This window comes from Diabrotica virgifera, chromosome 8 (assembly GCF_917563875.1).
Source record: "Diabrotica virgifera virgifera chromosome 8, PGI_DIABVI_V3a".
Classification (NCBI taxonomy): Eukaryota; Metazoa; Arthropoda; class Insecta; order Coleoptera; family Chrysomelidae; genus Diabrotica; species Diabrotica virgifera.
In genome coordinates this window covers 197007877-197028516 of record NC_065450.1, presented here as the reverse complement: position 1 = coordinate 197028516, position 20640 = coordinate 197007877, and the positions used below count along the sequence as shown (strand labels likewise).

Here is a 20640-nt window from a genome sequence, read left to right as displayed (position 1 = left end):
TATAAGAGGAATGTTACAAGTCGTACTATCCATGATACTATAAATAAACTTATTTATAGTATCATGGTACTATCTATGAAAAAATTGTAAAATCAATAATACTAATATTTAAATTCCAAAATCTTCGTAGAAATTTTTTAAATTATACCCCAAAATGAAAATCAAATTTTGCATGTTGTAAAAGGTAAAAATAATTCGTAATTTATTTTAAAGCATGCCGTACCATGGCAGTACCTACTATATTACATGATATTCCGTAATACTCTCTATAACAATATACTCTCTCTATAACGAATACGGGTATTACGAGGGTTCGCTTATAACCAGGTACATTGTCCCATGAAATTCCTATTAACGAGGCATATTTGGCTATAACGAGGGATAATGAGATCAAAGATCATGTTTCTTTACCTGTTTTTTCGTGGTGATGGCTATAAACAAATACTCCAGCTGCTTGTATACAGAAATGCCTAAAATATGTGTGCTTATCGAGGCCAGTAATGTTAGAATTGTTGTCTAATATAACGAGCTTGGCTTATATCGAGGTAATTAGTCTGCCATTTCAGTTCTCGTTATAGAGAGAGTCTACTGTAATATTTTTACTTAAATAAAATGAAAATGATATGAAATCCAAAATAATATGAAATCCAAAAATAATAAAATAATCCCTTCTAAAATTATTTTGTTCTCCGTTCTGGCACATTCTGGTATGTCAAGTAGCTGTCAATGTCAATTGTACAATCAAAACAAATCATTTTTAAATCTCAAAACAAAAACAAAATATTTGGATTCTTTTTAGTTTCTAAGCTAATTCATTGAATATTTTTAATCAAAATGTTATTGGACGATTACTATTGGCATTACGATTACGCCCGTTTAGCTTGGGATACAGGATTTTGCTTCGAAAAGTATAAATATCCTAATTTGGACAAAAATAAAATTTGTGAGTTAAGCCAAATCCTTATATTGTATTATTTTGATGTAGTTTTTTGCTTCAGGTTTAATAGACATTGATCGCATAATAAAAGAAAGAGACGTCGCTTCAGTGGAAAGAAATATTTCCATAGTTGTTCAATACGTTTTGGAAAATGATCAAGCAATAGTCTTAGACTCCAACTTCGTGAAACTCTTTCGTTTGAGTCAATTATCCGTAGAATACTTATTGTTTTGTAAAAAATATTTAGACAAGACTGTAGTTTTACTTAAAAAGGACGTCACAAAATTAAAACAGGAATTGAAAGAATTAAAGCAATATATAGAAGAATTAGAATCTCATATTTCGTCATCAAGAAACGTAACAGCAAGATATCCTTGTGAAACGTGTTCGAAGATGTTTTCTTCGGAAGATTATTTAAATTCGCATGTAAAAAGAAGACACAGTACACCTGAAAACAAAAATGTACAAACAGAAGCAGAAAAATTGCATTCTGAAATAAAAGAACTAAAGGAAAGATTGAATACCACTGAAAAATTCATACAGGAAAAACCCAGCCCGAGGGACGCTGAAAATTTCAAAGAAGTCAGTACAGAAACTGAAGGAAAAACTGCAAAATTGGTGTGTGAGATTCAGGAGAGTTTTGAAAAGTTCAGAGATCAAGTCGAAGATAAAATGAATAGTTTGCAGACTGAAAAAAACTTCTTTACTGATAAATATGATAAATTGTTTGATGTGGTGCTTCACTATAAGAATAAGGAAAAGGAGGAAGGTGATCAAGACTCAAAAAATGTGGAAAAGCCAGTTATGGAAGGACCTAGAATAGAGGATAGCAGTACGCAAACAGAACATGAAAAAACAGAAAAGATTTTAGAAATACAAACTTTTCAACATGATAATACTTACCATGTTGCAGAAACTGTTGTGTCTGAGAAGGCAGTAGAAGATATTGATCATAAACTTGAGAAGAAATTGATAAACTTTGAGGAAAGTATTGAAAGCAAGGTATGACATTTCATATTTACCTCCCGAGATGTAAATTAAGGCACTGAATACAGATTGACTGATTCTTAACAGGTTGACTGCCACAAAAAAATGTTTAAAAAAGTCCCTGGTGCCAAGTTGAAAAAAGTTCATCTGGCAACCAACTGAAATACTTGCATTACTAATGTTTTACCAATTTTGTTTATTAGTCCAGATTTTTGGAAAAATATGTCAGCGGTCGAATATGACCGCTGGGGCGAGGGTGGCATACTTATTCCCGTGGTGCCAAGCGGTCGGTCAGGCGGTCGTTCTGTTCATGATGAGACTTGTTGTGCATTATTCCGCTGAGTGGTTGATTTGACTAATATTTTGTCAGTAAGGTTTCATTGTTAGTAAGACAAAGTGCTCATGTTATTTTGGGATACACGGCTATAATTCTATAATAAAGTAGTAACTTACTGTGGTACTTGTGAAGGCCAACCACACCTTTGTTTAGATTGTTTCAACAAACATTCCAAATAAGTGATAATTTTTAATTTCTTTCATGTTCTTATTTACCTTTTGTATGTTATTTAGTTTAGAATGAATAGGTTTTACATTTTTATATTTTTTACTCAAAATAAAGACATGTCAAAATTTCGATATCATTTCAGTCTCCCCTATTCTGCCAAAATGAAAACTGATATGTATATGTGACGGCTGTATGCCATAGTGGTCGAATACTGCAATAATTCAGCTTCTCTACACACCCTCTGGCAAAACAGGAATTATATCACAGACCATATCAAATCGGTCGTATACGACCGCCGTGGCATGAAGTACTTATTGAACTGGCGGTCATATATGGCCGCCTGGCAGTCAACCTGTTAAGTCTCAAAACTTCCTAATTAGAATATTTTTCTTCTTGTATTTTTATACTCCATAAGATAATACATTGACCGGCACGAAAAACGGGCACCCCAAAAAATGGATCATTTTTGATGTCTCGTATCTCCTAAACCTGTTGTCCGATTTAAGTAATTTTTTTAACTTGTTATAGCCTTATTCTTAAACAATATCGCTGTAATAATATTGTTGCTAGACAGGTAAATTTTCATTGTATACCGGGTGTACCAATCAAACTGGGGTTTTTTCTCAATTTTCTCAACACCCTGTGGAATATTCTAGCCTTTATAAAATATTGAAATTAAAACCCAACTATAGCCCCAGGTTTTCTTAACATTCTGTTTTTTTATTTATTCGCTTATGTTGCATAATAAAAAAGTTAGGGACTTTAACAACTAGCCATGCTCTTTTTAAATACAGGGTGTTTCTAAATAAGTGCGACAAACTTTAAGGGGTAATTTTTCATGAAAAAATAATTACTTTCGTTTAAATAATAATACTTCGTTTCCGAGATACGGGATGTTGAATTTTTTCTTACAAACTAACGATTTATTTATTGCTCTAAAACTGGTTGAGATATGCAAATGAAATTTCATGAAGGTTGTAAGAGGTAGTTATTGCGCATTTTTTGACACACAATTAAAAATTTTATATTCACCATTGGCGTGCATGCGGGAAATATGACCGGGTAATATGACCCGTATGCACGCCAATGGTGAATATAAATTCTTAATTGTATGTCAAAAAATGCAAACTAACTACGTCTTAAAACCTACCAAATTTCATTTGCATGTCTCAACCGGTTTTAGAGCAATAAATAAATCGTCAGTTTGTAAGACAAAATTGAACATCCCGTATCTCGGAAACGAAGTATTATTATTTAAACGAAAGTAATTATTTTTTCATGCAAAATTACCCCTTAAAGTTTGTGGCACTTATTTAGAAACACCCTGTATTTAAAAAGGACATGGCTAGTTGTTAAAGTCCCTAAATTTTTTATTATGCAACATAAGCGAATAAATAAAAAACAGAATGTTAAGAAAACCTGGGGCTATAGTTGGGTTTTAATTTCAATATTTTATAAATAGGCTAGAATATTCCACAGGGTGTTGAGAAAATTGAGAAAAAAACCCAGTTTGATTGGTACACCCGGTATACAATAAAAATTTACCTGTCTAGCAACAATATTCTTACAGCGATATTGTTAAGGTACCAGTACACTTTAGAAGACCAAAAATAAACATTTTTTCAAGATTTTTTTCTCAGAACCTTTATTAAGAAGAACATAAAACTTTTTACATTTTAATATCTAACTCGTAGAGAATATAAAAAATATATCTTTTTTTATTTATGCACGTACACTAATATTGTAGAGGGCGTCAAAGTCGAGGCCTCGAAAAAAAGTAGTTCCGAGGGCGGACAGTTAATCTCAGGATTGGGATCTCTGAAACAAAAAACCGAACGGCATTTGAAAAAGAAAGATTTCTTACGTGACAATTTTAGTCCAGGAACCGAAGCTTTTCAGCTCGCAATTTTTACAGAATGGATCGATTAGCTTGAAAATTTGAGAATAAGTAGTGGATACTCCAAGGATCAAAATCTATATGATGCCGAAAGGCGCTCTTACCACGGGGGTGGTTACCACCCCATCTCGGGGGTGGAAATTTTTATTATATTTTGACCGCAACAGTTGATAAAAACATTTATTCTAAGTAAAAAAGGTTCTATACATTTTTTGATAAAATTAATAGTTTTCGATTTATTCGCTATCGAAAGTGTTAGTTTTATATCGAAAAAATCAATGTTTTTCACTAATATACTCATTTACGATTCACTCAATTTTTGCCGTAGAAAAATATTTTTAAACCAAGTTCTTGGGAATTAAATAACCTACAATTTCATATTTAAACATTTTTTCGTATCTCTGACGCTAATCTTTCTATTCTGAAGAAATCGGCATTTTTACCAAACTACAAAAATTCGTTATTCGCTTTTAACTCCAGTTTTTTAAAAACGAATCATTCTAAGCCAGTCAAGCTTCTAAAATCTATTAATAATACATAAATAAAGAAGAATGAATAAAGCCAATGACTAAAAACACCGCTAACTTACATTGTTATGCTTCCAATTGGATTTCTCCTTTTTTTCTTCAAAAAAATATATTGATTTTTGAACCGTAACTTTTTTATTTCTTATCTTGGAAAGTTTGGTAAAAAATAATTTTGTAGGTTTTTACACGGTCTGTAAGCCTATTAATATTAAATCTTTTTAAAATCCTCAGTCACAAAAAGAGGTGACTTTGAAAGGGTTGGTAAAGGTGGTTTTTGCATGTTATTACAAGATTTAATTGTCAATAGCTCATTCAGTTTTTACCGTAGAAAAAAATTTTGTAAACCAGTCTCTTGGGAATTAAATAGGCTACAATTTTATATTTAAACATTTTTTCGTACCTCTAATGATACTCTTTCTATTCTGAAGAAAAGGGAATTTTTTTACAAACTACCAAAATTCGTTATTCGCTTCTAACTCCATTTTTTTTTAAAACTAATCATTCTAAGCCGGTGAAACTTCTAGAACCTATTAATAATACATAAATAAAGAAGACCAAATAAGGTCAATGACTAATTTTAATTAGGGTGGTGATTAGGAGATTGCTTCCGATCACTTTTTCACTGAAAAAAATAGGGACCAACATTCTTTTCAATATACGTCACTTAATTTTTGAGCTAGAGACTTTGTTTTTATTTCTGGAGATAGATATTTTAAAATGCTTTAAATTAGTTTAAACAAGTTATCCTCAAAAAATGCATTGTTTTCCCGTCTTTTGTCTTTGAAACTACAGTATTTAGCATTTGACGAAGAAGAGCTAACATATAATAATGTATAGCTCAACTACTATTGGTCTTAAAGCAAATTAAAAGAAACGGTTTTATTTCTTTTTTCAAAAGGTACATTTTTGTTGGGTAAAGTTGTTTTGATAAAACGAAAACTTTTGGAGTTATTAGCAGAAAACTTATTAAAAACATTGATTTTTTCGATATAAAACTAACACTTTCGATAGCGAATAAATCGAAAACTATTAATTTTATCAAAAAAATGTATAGAACGTTTTTTGATTAGAATGAACGTTTTTACCAACCTTTGTGGTCAAAATACAATTAAAAATTTCCACCCCGAGATGGGGTGGCGCCTTTCGGCATCATATAGATTTTGATCCTTGGACTATCCACTACTTATTCTCAAATTTTCAAGCAAATCGATTCATTCTGTAAAAATTGCGAGGTTTTGTCATATTTTAAGCTTCATTACTTGGACTATTTACCACCTTTAGTGAAATATTCCGCAAAAAAAAAAGATTTTACGGAAATTTGAAAAATTTTTGTGAAAAAATCGCCCGTTTTTCTTCAGTTTTTTATAGTTAAAGAATATTTATGTTTTATTTTTTGGTTAAATTGTGGTAAATTGTCATGTAAGAAGCCTTCCTTTTGCAAATGCAGTACGATTTTTTCGTTTAAGATATTCCAATCCTGAGATTAACTGTCCGCCATCATTTTTGGAGGCCTCGACTTTTGCGCCCTCAACAATATTAGTGTACGTGCATAAACGAAAAAAGATATATTTTTACTCTCTAAGAGTTAGATATTAATATGTAAAAAGTTTTATGTTCATTTTTAATAAAGGTTCTGAGAAAAAAATTCTTGAAAAAAATGATTATTGTTGGTCTTCTAAAGTGTACTAGTACCGTAAAGACTAAGGCTATAACATATTAAAACAATTACTTAAAACGGACAACAGGTTTAAGAGATACAAGACATCAAAAATGACCCATTTTTTGGGGTGCCCGTTTTTCGTGCCGGTGAGTGTATATTTCGAGTGTATTTGAATCAACATAATTTCTTTTTTGAACCCTTTTGCTTTGTTGAAATGTTGTATGAACACGGCTATTACGAGGTTTTGTTTATAACGAGGTACACTAGATGTCCCATGAAATTCCTATTCAACTGTAACACCTCTATAACGAGGCATATTTGGTTATAACGAGGAGAAATGAAATCGAAGAATATGATTCTGTACCTGTTTTTAGTGCAGTAATGGCTGTAAATAAATACCCAACTGCCTGTATACAGAAATCCTTAACATCTGTGTGGTTATCGAGTCCAGTGCTGTAATAAAATCCACCGCCTATAATAAACTTCTTCCTGCTCTGTTTATCTATCAACCGATATTGAATATTGTAGGAAATTTACAATTTTTGATGGCGAAGCCTTATTGTTGAGGAAACAATATTTAGCATCTTATATTGCTCCGAATGGCTTCACTATAGGAAGTTAATGTTTTAGAAAACTATATATTCATATGTATGCACAATATTATTGTTGTCTGATATAACGAGATCCGATTTATAACGAGAGTCTACTGTAATTTATAATTAGCTTGTTTGACTCGTTTTTTGAGGTCAAATCTCGGGCAACTGGACTATTGAACACATAAATTTTTAGATTTAGTATAACGAGAGTCTACTGTAATTCATATAATTAATTTAGCTTGTTTGACGCGTTTTTAGAGGTCAAATCTCGGACGACTGGACTATTGAACACATAAATTTTTAGATTTAGAACGAGGAAAATTTGGTGTTAAGTAACTTCTTTTAATACCTTCTTATTTTTATAGATCTCAACTGGTTTGGGCAATATAGAGAACCAAATCCAAGCCTTTTGGCAAAAACTTTCAGAAGTGGATCTGCCAAACCAACAAGTTCCAGATGTTCCAAAAATAGCAGATAAACATGCACAACCTGAATTTTCTAACGATTCTTCTACCCAGGAGGAAGTTAAACCTATAATCAAACCCAGAACTAAGTTTACTATCACTGAAGAGAAGCAAGTAAAAGATGCATCTGCAAAGAAGCAGATCCAGGAGACGGTTACAAAGAGGCAGATTCAAGATGATGCAGATAGAGAAACTAGACCAAAGTCTTCCTTACCGGCAAAGCCTAAGCCTGATTTACATCCTGCTGTTATAATTAAGCCAGCTGCTGTTCTGTATGAATCCAGCAGTGACTTGAGTGGATCTGAAGACAATTCTTTAGATGAAGAATTAACTGAGGCAAGAGAACATGAGGATGGTAAGAGACTCAAATTGAATCGAAATGCAACCGTCTATAAATATTCATTTTAATCTTTAGGATATTTTATTCACTTTAGGAATCACTAATATAGATAAATATTTTTGCATCGAAATGGAAATGTTAAGAATTGAATGTTATATATAAATATATACAGTGTGTCCAAGGATGGGGTGCGCAAGAGGAAAAACTTTTTTATTTTTAATTTTAGTGAAAAACGTCATTCTTGATAAAAAGTTCTGCTTGTCCTGAAACCTCATAAAACGAAATAAAATTTAAGTTTTTAAAAACCTGCTTAATTTTGTAGCCAATTTTATGTATATCTCTATAAATTTTTCCACTAAATTCGAAATCGTAAAAATAATCTAGTGTTACTAAGCTACAATGTAGCTTAGCATAGAAAAAAGTGTTGTGTGATTTGGTAGAATGCGATCTTACTCTTTAAAAAACATGACACGTATTTCAGCGCCATCTCAGCTCCTGGTTAAATGGAAGGATACTACAAATCTGGCCTCCACATAAGTGGTCTGTAGCTTCGACATGATAGGTGTGAAATTTTAAACGTTCTTGTTGTTGATTGGATAGGAAGGGTGCCACAATCTAGCCTCCATGCTAGGTACATAGCCTCCATACGGTACTTCCAATATTTAATATTTTATTCAAGTGAACAATAAAGGTAAAACACAAACAACTTTTGTTTCTTACTTATTTATTTATAAAATAATGTGACATTTTACATAGAAATATGAGTATTTAATTTGGATTAAATAAATGTTTACTTGTTGAACTTTTCCATCGTCTGCACACAACAGCTGAACGGAGCCATTAGACCTAACAACAAAACGCGAAATAAAGTGTGTATTTTAAAACTTTTGGATAAACAGTACCTACAATCAGAAAATCTCTACCTTACAATCAGAAAAACTTACCTTTAAAAAGGTACTCGATTACAAAATATCAAAAAACATGACTGAATATCAGCTTTTTATGGTGACACAAACCCATCACATAACCGACCACATAAAATAACTGAAGAACGACAACGAACGAACGAACACGAACACTGAACACAGATTCACAGATAGCGCAGGATTTGTCAAAAGTCATGTTCCACCAATCAGAATGCCGACATCAGCGCCTCTGACAAAATGGAAGGAAAATAAATACGATTACATATTTTTTATTAGAGTGCGCGGGGCATGTAGCTTAGTAACTGTCAACTCCGATAAATAATTTGCCAATTGTCATTTGTTTCGACAATGTTAAGCGTTCAACAAAGAATTTATCTGTCATTTTTTAAATAACAATTTAAAATTTATGTCGAAAAAAATGATAATTCGCAAATTATTTATCGGAGTTGACAGTTACTAAGCTACATATTGTACCTTAAGAGGATCGTTACGTATTTTCGGCTGCAATGCTATTCAAATGGGGATTCATTTTTTTTCGAATCCTGAGAAAACTAATAAGTATTTTTGAAAAATTTAAACGCAGAATGAAAGATTACGTTATTAGCGCGGGCCGAAAGTCCCTGAGAACTTCTATAATGTTTATTTTAATAAGTTACAGGGGTGAAAAACTAAGAGAAAATTTAGTGTGATTTTTAATTTCAAATACCTCATTCCAAATAAACTTTTTATTTATTCTAAGGGACTTTCGGCCCTCGGTAATAATTTAGTCTTTCATTCTGCGTTTAAAATTTTCAAAAATATTTATTGGTTTTTTCAGGATTCGAAAAAAATGAACAAAATGCCGTGGTAATATTTTCCAAATCTATCTTTGTCTTACAACGCACTCAGCCGAATATAATATTGTCAGCATATATTGTCAGTCAGACACTGACAATCAGTGACAATTTTAAATATTTGACATTGCATCGGGAATATTTGGAAATATTGATGAAATATTATTGATATATAGTGTATTTGATAAATAATTGATTTAAGACGTGAACTTAATAAAAAGTTATTTATTTTGTATTATTTGTGGAAGATCCAAGCAGAGAATACATCAGGATAATATATTCTGTGATCCAAGTATTTTGTTGTTAAAGATGTTCAAAATTGTAAGCGTTCCATAACAATATATTATTAAAAAATCACTTTAACATTTTTCCTCTTTTCTCGATTGAGTATTAGTTTTTGTTGTACAAATAAATTATTACAATCACTGAATACATAGTTAGTGAAAAAATTATCACATTGATTAACTGAATTAATAATTTGCAATTATAAAAATAACAGTTATCCAAGAACATTCAAAAGCCATCTCTTTAAATTAATGATGACATTTTCAAGCAGAATGACATTCTAGTAATGTTTACATATCCATACCAGTGTGAATTTTACTACACGTAATTTGCCGTGTAAAGACAGATAAAGTAGGGATACACGTAAAATATTTGCGAATTATGTACCCATAGCCTCAACAACACTAGATTATTGTTACGATTTCGAACTTAGTGCAAAAACTTATACGGATTTACATAAAATTGGTTACAAAATTAAGCAGGCTTTGAAAAACGTGAATTTTATTTCATTTTCTGGGGTTTTACAACAAACAAAACTTTTTATCAAGAATGACATTTTTCGCTAAAATTGAAAATAAATAGTTATTTTCCTAACATGTGCAGAAAGTCATTCTTTTCCGCACGCGACTGCAGTTTGCCGAACGACGCGAAGCGGGAGTTCGGCAAGCAGTCGAGTGCGGAAAAGGGACTTTCTGCAAGAGTTAGGAACAATATTTTTTCTAAGAGTCTTTAAAAAATGACCCAATCATCAATTAATTTAATTAATATGAAAATACATACACAAATTAATTCTTTGACAAGGTTGTCAAAACTAAACTTTCAATATAATTAGTTAGCATGACGACGATCTTGGTTTCCATGACGATGATTCAAAACGACTGTATTGTCTACCGATTTGACTTTCGAATATTATGTCAAAATAATTTTATTTCATCGAATTGTCGCGTTAATTTCATTAAAACAGGAATACAATAAGATATATTTGAAATACATTAGTAAATAATATCTAAATATTAGTTTATTGCATGTATTATAATTACTTTAAGGCCATATTAACATATCTAAATTAACACGCGTGCGGAAAAGTAAAAACCGCGTGCGGAAAAGTAAAAACCGCGTGCGGAAAAGTAACACGCGTGCGGAAAAGTGAAACTTTCTAAACTAAAATGCGTGCGCGAAAGTAGACATTTTTGCACGCTCGTAGAAAAAAAGTTTTTCCTCTTGGGCACCCTATCCGTGGACACACTGTACTAAGGATTTCCAAGAGTTTTCACTTTATTCTCTTCACTCAACAGTTCTTTACAGTTCGTTCTGTTTTGACAGTCCCTTTCCTGCAGATTTCTTCTTTCCAATGCTTCCACTTCATCTCTGAAATATTTTCGGGGTCTGCCTCTACTCCTTCTTCCCATCGCTCCACTCTGTTATTCTGTTTATGCAACGTTTTTTGTCTGCTCTTCTGACATGTCCGTACCAGGTCTTTTGTTATATGTAGTCTATTAAATCTGAGTTCATTCCTATTTTTTTCTTAATCTCCATGTTATTTATTCTAGTCTATACAGGAAAAACCAAGCCCGAGAGAGGTTGAAAATTTCAAAGAAACAGTACAGAAACTGAAGGAAAAACTGCAAAATTGGTGTGTGAGATTCAGGAGAGCTTTGAAAAGTTCCGAAATCAAGTCGAGGATAAAATGAATAGTTTACAGACTGAAAAAAACTTCTTGACTGATAAATAATATGATAAATTGTAAACCACTTTCTTTTCCGTGGTTTAACAGTTTTTTTCCAGGAATATTTTGAACAGAGTAGGGGATGTGAAGCAGCCCTGTAGTAGTCCCTTTGTCGTCTTAAATGAACTGCATATTCTACTGCCCGTTTTGATAGCAACTTTGTTATTCCTTTACTGCTTTTATTAATATTCGTGGATCTTCAATGTCTTCCACTGCTTCTCATAGCTTGGTTCTAGTTATCGAGTCATAGGCCTTCTTAAGATTTAGAAATGCCAGATGGGCGGATCTATTTTTGGCCATTCTTCTTTCTTCTTCTTTTAATAGGACTATGTCTTGTTTCTTCTGTTACAGTCTCTGCTGTGATCCGGAGCTCCAGTTCTCGTACCATCGTTTTTGGGATCTTCCCTTCCTATATGTACGACATACGTTCATGGTCCATCCGATCTATGTGGTCTCTCCACATGCGTCGTCATGCTCTTGTCCATCTCACTATGTCTTGAATGCCTAGATCTCTCAATCGTGTCTTCCTTTCGTATCCTATCTCTGAGTGTTTTTTTTCCTGGAAGCCGTCTGTTGTGAACCGGTTGTACTACAGCCACTTGGCTTATTGTACATCTTCCATTCGTTTATGAAACCCATTCCAGAATTCTGGAACCCTGTACCAGCTTGTACAGGTCTAGTGGGTGGGTGCCATATATATTTGGAGTCACTTCGATGTCTCCGAAAAGTGTTTGCCGCCTCCGATCCAATGCCTCACAGTCATTCAAAATATGGTTGACTGTTTCAGGTTCTCTGTTACAGAGTCTGCAGCTCAAGTCTCCATAAAATAGCCCCATTGTATGCAGGTGACCATTAACTGGCGCATGTCCAGTGTGGAAACCTGTTATGACTCATGAGCTGATTCCTGCTTGTTTTCAGCAGTAACTCAGCCCTACTAGCACATGCCCGTCCGATATAAAACTTGCCATGTGTTTGACCGGGTACACTCTCCCAATGTGAGTTGTGTTGGCTTCGGATCCAGGCTTTTTTTCGTTCGCGGATGGTGCTTTTTGGCACTCCCACGGCCGGCTCTGGACCCAGGTATTTTGTAGCTGATAATATTCTCTTGGCAAGTGAATCAGCTCTTTCATTGCCGTATATGCCCCGATGACCTGGAACCCATACCAGTATAACACTGTTATGTTGTGCCAGTCTGTCAAGTTCTTGTCGACATTTACACACCAGCCTAGAGTTCACCTTAGGGTTTATAAGAGGCCCAATGACTGCTTGGCTATCTGTGCATATGTTAACCCCGCTGCAGTTCTCTGCAGCATCTCTGTAGTTTCTCTGAGTGTGATACCTCTTGGATGGATCTTAGGGTTTTCATCTCTGTTGTTCTTATTATTTGTTTAGTATTTGCTGCCTTGGCCCTTGTCTCAGCTGAGTATGTCAGTATGGGTCTAATTGATTGTTTAAAATAACAGTACTACTTCTTCTTCTTAACGTGCCCTATCAAGTCCCCTTGACGTTGGCGATTAACATGGCGAAACTGTCTCTGTCTCGAGCTATTCTAAACAGTACTACATATTGTGAAATTCACACTGGGAGTGCATATGGTTAAGGTAGGAATGCGCATTCAGTGTTGCCACAATTTCTGTGCGACGCACTTGAGAGAGCAATCAAAGACTGGTAAAGACCGGCAACCCTGTGCGTTTATTCCCCATTAGAAATGTATTGCCTTATCTTAGCCGTACTGCATTCTCGGTGCGAATTTCTCTCTAGTACACATTTTTCTAATAACTATTATAATAAAGTTTGTGTATTTCTAGAAACCAAACCAAAACCATTTCTCTCAAAAATCGACCATAAACTAACTTCTCTCAAACCACCGATTGTTTCTGGTAAAGATTTGCCACGTAAAAACCAGAAAGATGATGCCCTACAAGAAATTCGTCAGCAGTTGGTAAATACTATAGATTGTAGTCTTCAAGAAATGGGTATTAGCCCCCGTTGGAATGGGATTCCACGAAAGACTTTTGAAAGGGCTCTGGAGATTGTTCAGCATCAAACATCTGTCACTAAAAAGGTATATTTCGTGTATAACTATTTTATTAATAATTTATTTACTCTATATAAAACTGTTGAGATGTTTTTAAATGAAGTATTAGTCCAGGCGGAATCAGTTTTGAATTGGACATTTCCAGGATAGGCGGCCGATATGTGAAACAATTGGGCGTTTAATGATACAAGCATGTAACTTGGACCACATACAGGGTGGTGAATAGGAAAACGGGCCATAGGAAACTCAATGTAAAATTCTAAACTGTTGAATTCCTGCTTCCCTAATTATTCTACATCAAAAGACATGAGAAACTATTTATAGAGGATTGAAATCTTTATTGAAAACAATTGTTAAAATTGTTCTACGAATTAAACACATTCCAAAATTTTGTAAAATATAATAAATTTTATCAAAGTATTTGCCAAATTTAGGTCACACACAGTGCAAGAATGTGTATAAGGTTGCCTTCGGTCACAATGAAATTATTATATTAACAAAATTTTGAACTGTCAGTATTTTTATTTTATCGATTTTATTGTTTAAAAAACAATAAAGTCGAAAAGATGTCCTCAGTTGAGGAGAAAGTAGTAATAATAAAGATGTTTTATTCAGTCAATAGTTTGCGTACTGTCAGAAATAGTAACGTGTGGCCTTACTTTTACGCACTTACTTAGGTATGGCTAATGTATTCCATTTTTCAAAATTTTGGACTCTGTTTAAATCGTAGAACAATTTTAACTTTTGTTTTTAATACAGATTTTAATCCTCTACAAATAGTTTCTCATGACTTTTGATGTAAAATAATTAGGGAAGCAGGAATTCAACAATTTAGAATTTTACATTGAGTTTCCTATGGCCCGTTTTCCAATTCACCACCCGGTATACTGCACATATAAAGGCTCAAATTTAGATATGAGGCTATCTCTGATTTTGTCTTTTACAAAAATGGCGGGTATTCAAAATAGCCGTCTATACATATCTATGTGTTTAATAGTAGGATAACTTTTGAACGAAAACTCCGATTTCAACCAAATTTGGTATATAGGTTCTTTTTTTGATTTATAAGATCGAGGTGGTCAACCGGAAGAATTGGTTTACCGAAAGTTATATTTTTCCTGGTTTTTTATGTAAAAATATGTTTTTTTTTTCGATTTTTTCACTATCTGTATATATTAATTTTTCAAAAAGGTAATACCTTTATTAAAAAGAGCGTAAAAATATTTTTTAGAAAATATTTTGAACTTTTTAGTTATGTTAATTACCATTTTAATAAATGCATAAGGTATCTACACATGTATTCTTATGAGCATATTTTTCTGTAAAACTACGCATTTTAAAGTAAGTCTATGTTGGGTAAATGTGTGCATTGAAAATTATAAATTCTTATGGGTCGATGGGAGGTCCCATAATAATCACTAGGAGGGAGGTCGGTGTGGCAACTTCCCCAGACGTTAAATGCTCAAAGTAGGAGTTTCATGTTTTAGTGTTAAGATTCAAGACGCAGGTTTTTGCGACAGGGTTATTAAAAGAAGTAATTTAATCATAATACATATATTCATAATACTCTAATTATAACAAAGTGGACTAAAAGATACAATGTATAAAGATTAAATTCAAAGTAATATGTTATTGGAAACAAATATCACCACAAGCACAATGTGCGATACACTGCAAGGCAGTCTTATTGCACCGACACTGTCGTGTGCACTTTCTAGCACCCACACCAAGCTAGTTCTCTGCATACTTGGGAAGCCTCTGGTAATGTTGTCCAACATATTTCCCATCCACCTTAAACTTTTTTCTTCCAGCCCCATTCCACTGGTGACGGGAGCACTGGCGCTGTGACCATAATTTGGGCCCAGCAGTAACTAGCCTGGTATTGTACCCTCGGAGATCGCTGGGAAAATTTACACTCAAAATAACAAAATTCAGTTTGGCAACACTGTGTGAATGTTGATAGTAACATATCCCTTTTAAGATAAACAGAACTGTAATTTAGTCCAGACAAATTAATATATTTATTTGCCAACAAAAATGAGATTTTTTAACCAAATAATGTTTCAAACATGATGTGCAAAATAATTTTTAATTGGGTTCTGCTAATGAGCTTGCTTTTTTTATCATTAAAGTAGAAAAAACTTTAAATTTCACTCATTAAATCATTATCGTCCAATTATCGTCTTAATTATTTTAACTGTACTAATATCCGTCGACTTATTCTGAATTATTAATGGGTTGTTAAAACATTTTATCTGTAGCGGCTTCTAATGTCTTAAAAATATCGAATTTCATTGATAAAATGCGCATATCCCACCGATCTTCGCTTCGACCATAAATCACTCTCTTTATATGCTGAATGAGAGCATCTGGCGTCGGAGGAAGATTGTCGATTGCTCTACATTTCTGACTAAACCTCTCCAATGGTTTCAGCAGATCTTGGTAAAGTTTGCGGGGTAGGTCTGTCAGCCTACTGACATAGATACGTTATGCGTTTGTTAAATGGTAATTAACATAACTAAAAAGTACAAAATATTTCCTAAAAAATATTTTACGCTCTTTTCAATGGTGGTATTACCTTTTTGAAAAATAGATATATACAGGGTGAAATAATAAAAAAAAACATTTTTACATAAAAAACCAGGAAAAATACAACTTCTAGTAAACCGATTCTTCCAGTTCACGACATCGACCATATAAATCGCAAAAAGAACATATGTACCAAATTTGGTTGAAATCGGACTTTTCGTTCAAAAGATATCGTGCTATTAGACACACACGTATAGTCGCCATTTTGAATGCCCTCCATTTTTGTAAAAGGCAAAATCTGAGATGGCCTCATATCTAAATTTGTACCTTTATATGTGTAGTATATGTGGACCAAATTATATGCTTGTATCATTAAATGCGCAATTTTTATAATATTTGCACGAATCTGCCGCACTAGGGGTCTATTTTTTGTTGGAATCACGATATGTACCTTGTATCAATTAGCCCATAAGCATAGCAATTAGGTACCTACCCATGTGTCTAGTACGGTGGCTCTTACTGTATAAGCCAAACAATGGTTTATAACTTTAATCAATTCCTTAGGCTATCCCAGTTTACCTATTTAAATTTTTCAAAATGCGTTTGATTGAGCCTTTCTTCATATGTAAAAATTACTTGAAGTGCTTATTAAATAAGAAAATTATGTTGGGCCATAAATTTTATGGCCCAACATAATTTTCCAAACTTGCAATTTTTTTTGGACCCTGGATTGCAAAAGGACCTCGCAGAAACCTTATGGGAAAAGGCTCTCTGTCAAATGCTCTGAACCTTTGGGTTCTGGTAGTCCTTGATATGTAGAACAAAAGACTCAATGGGCGCGTAGCTCCAAAAAATCATGGTTTTAAGATATAAGCCTCTGAAGTTATAGGTATTTTTTCATACAGTGAGGACGTTTGAGTTGAAATAAATTCATTTTCTCGAGAATGGGAGACTCTGGAGATAAATTACGAATCAGGTCGATTTTTATTTTTAAATTATAATTTTTTGGCATGTATATCATACTAGTGACGTCATCCATTTGGGCGTGATGACGCAATGGATGACTTTTTTAAATAAGAATAGGGGTCGTGTGATAGCTCACTTGAAAGACTATTCAATTCTCTATTCACTAATATAAACATTAACATAATTATTTATACATGGTGTAAAAATTTTTTTTGAATTAAATTAATTGAGACAAAAAGAAGAATGTATATAATTTATTTAATTCGAAATACATTTTACTGTTGTCTGAAAACAGGAAAAATGTTTATTTGATAAATAAATATTGTTTTTCGCTTAAATTCAATATTAAAGCTGCCACCCATCTGCCTCTTAGCAGTTTGAACATTTAATTTAAGCGAAAAACAATGTTCATTTTTCAAATTAACATTTTTTTTTTTGTTTTCTGACAGCAGTAAAATGTATTTCGAATTATATAAATTATATACATTCTTCTTTTCGTCTCAATTAATTTAATTCAAAAAATTTTTTGGGCACCCTGTATAAACAATTAGTATAATGATTATATTAGTAAATAGAGAATTGTATAACCTTTCAAATGAGCTATCACACGACCCCTATTCTTATTAAAAAAAAAAAAGAATGTGTGTGTACTTTGTACGCACGTAAGAAGTTATACTTCTATTATTATGATTTCAACGAAATTAATATACTTAACAGGTTATTTGTATTTTATTTAAATATTAAACTAACTTTCTTTACCTACCACTTTTAAAAATTTTTTATTAAAACGATACCAAAGATATAAAAAAAATAATATGAATCGTCCGGGATTTGAACCCGGGACCTCTTGATCTCCGGTCACACGCTCTACCACTGAGTTATATCCCTTTTGCTTTGACAGGTTACAAGATTTCTCATACATACTGACAAATTTAATACAAAAATACTTTAAATATACTCACTATTATTAAAAATATCTTATTCCCGACGAAGACAAATCCAAAGACACAAAAATTATAATAAATAATACATTTACTAAGAACACTAATATATCCTTTTATATGATATAATATGACTTATTTGCGCTGATACATACATATCTTGAAGGATTAGCAACGAAATACATACTGTCTATGTGCGCATGCGCCCGGCATTATAAAATTTCACTCTCGATCGTAAAGAAGTATAACTTCAAAAATCATCGATTGCGTCATGACGCCCAGATGGATGACGTCATTAGTATGACATATATGCCAAAAAATTATAATTTAAAAATAAAAATCTACCTGATTTGTAATTTATCTCCAGAGTCGCCCATTCTCGAGAAAATGAATTTATTCCAACTCAAACGTCCTCATTGTACCTATAACTTCAGAGGCTTATATCTTAAAACCATGATTTTTTGGACCTACGCGCCCATTGAGTCTTATGCTCTACACATCAAGGACTACCAGAACCCAAAGTTTCAGAGCATTTGACAGAGAGCCATTTCCCATAAGGTTTCTGCGGAGTCCTTTGTATGCAAAAACTATTATGTATACCGATCCTAACAAAATAGCGCACGTTTCAGTCGTATTTTAAAGGTTAAGGCGTCGAAAAAAATGTAAAGGATAAATTTCATTTTTTGCACTTTTTTTTCCAATTATTGCCATTTTTTTAACAATAATTTCTAGCTAGTCAAATATTATGTAAAATTGAAAAACGAAACGAAAATATGGACGCAAAAAGCAACAATTTTCGATTTTTTCATAAATCAAATAAAATTGTGGTTTTTGGTTTTACAGAGTTTTCCACAGTATGATTCCTTAAGAAAGTCTATTGAGAAAATGCTGAAGAACAACAAAGAGTTGAAAGAAGCTGCAAAGAAAGTTAAAACCATCAGAAAGGAAGCTTCTCCACATAAGAACAAATCAAAACCAAAAACTATCAAAATTCAAATAAAGAAAAATGAATTGCCAATGTAAGTACACATCATATAGGGACATAGGGGTATATTTGGGACTCTGTATAGATGTGCTATCCTGCTGTTTTGTGGTGTTAATATTCTTCTTTGGTAGTCTGTCAGGTATTCCCATATTTTGTTTTTAAGTGATTTGATTGGATCCTTTTTTAGTTTTGTGTAATAACATTTATGGCCAATTCTTAAATTTTCTTCTTATTAGCTGGTAATGGACTCATCTTTTTTTTTAGAGCTTTGAGTTCTTCTTTACTAACATGTGCTTTTGATTTTGTTCTTTTCTCCAGTTCCTTTTTGCCCAGTTCTCTATATCCTTATTTTCTTGTATTGGTAGTACTTTAGCAGACTTTTCAACTGCACCAATTGTGTCTTGTTTAGAAACTGATGGATGTTTTACAGCACAATTCAGACTTTTTGAGAGCATCAGGTTTTCTGTTGCATTTAACTGTCTTTTGGATAGTATTCTATTGTGTTTTTGAAATAAAATGAATGGCAAAATTTGAAATATTCTTTTGTCCACAGATCCAAACCTTCTCCTGTGGTGACAATCAAGAACCCTGCACTGTATGACACAGAAAGTGAAACTGACATGAAGCCTTACCTCCCTAAAAGCTTCAATCAAGAAAAAACCGACCCCGGCAGAAAATCCCTTCAGGAGAAAGCTCATAGTGCAGTTATCGAGGAGCTGCAGTCGAAATTTTCACTAAAACTAGCAGAAACTGATTCCGATTTGAATTCCATTGATGATAAAGATGTACAGAAGGAAACCAAAAGTGCAATGAAGAGTTTTCCATCAGAGGGGTCTTTGGTGAAGAAAAAAGTGTTTTTTGATGTGGAGAATTTGGATGGAGAGGATGAGGTGAAAGCAAAAACTGAATCAGGGTTGAACACCGAGAAAAAGATGGACGATAGTATTTCAGACTTTGAAATTACTTAAAAACTTGTGATACCAGGTCTGTGAAATATTACTAAAACAATTTTGACTGATTTTGAAAGTAATTTTCCCTCACAAAATATAAACACATCCAGAAAGCTATCACAATTGTTTAAAGTCTTCACAAACTATCAGTATATTGACATTATGCTTTTGTTTTTGCACTGCAGACAGTTTACTTTTTCGTGTCTACCACACTTACAATGATGACATGATGAAATGTCAAATTACAGTCTGCTATTCCAATCTTTTCACATAATTTTACAGAATGTTTATTGTAAGATTAAAATAAAAAATGTGTTAATACAAATCCACTAGCTACTTTGGTTTTATTCAAACAATCTTAGTCCTCATCCACTTGTCCAGACAAAATCTTTCATATTCTATGAAGGAATTGGTGTCTGATTCAAATCAACAAATAAAAATAACAGTAGATATAATTGGATAATATAAAGGAATGTCAAAAAAATTAATAGATGAAGAAATTAGAAAAAAAACCTTAGGAGATAACCTCCAGAGAGTATATTCAATTT

The 20640-nt window shown here is 32.9% G+C and overlaps 1 protein-coding gene across 1 annotated transcript; it reads left to right on the top strand.

The window, feature by feature from the left end:
• Positions 1-750: 750 nt before the first annotated feature.
• Positions 751-20426, top strand: LOC126889256 (cilium assembly protein DZIP1L). The gene is made up of 6 exons (XM_050657360.1): positions 751-943; positions 999-1939; positions 7475-7928; positions 13492-13748; positions 19001-19176; positions 19696-20426. The coding sequence occupies exons 1-6, from the start codon at positions 835-837 to the stop codon at positions 20108-20110; spliced, it is 2352 nt and encodes a 783-aa protein (XP_050513317.1). The 5' UTR covers positions 751-834; the 3' UTR covers positions 20111-20426.
• Positions 20427-20640: the final 214 nt, after the last annotated feature.

Excerpts from the sequence above, each read along its gene's own strand:
- LOC126889256 (XM_050657360.1), top strand. The coding sequence starts at position 835 with ATGTTATTGGACGATTACTATTGGCATTACGATTACGCCCGTTTAGCT. Across the intron at positions 1,940-7,474 it reads AGGAAAGTATTGAAAGCAAG|ATCTCAACTGGTTTGGGCAA; the intron begins GTATGACATTTC and ends TTATTTTTATAG. Across the intron at positions 13,749-19,000 it reads AAACATCTGTCACTAAAAAG|AGTTTTCCACAGTATGATTC; the intron begins GTATATTTCGTG and ends TTGGTTTTACAG.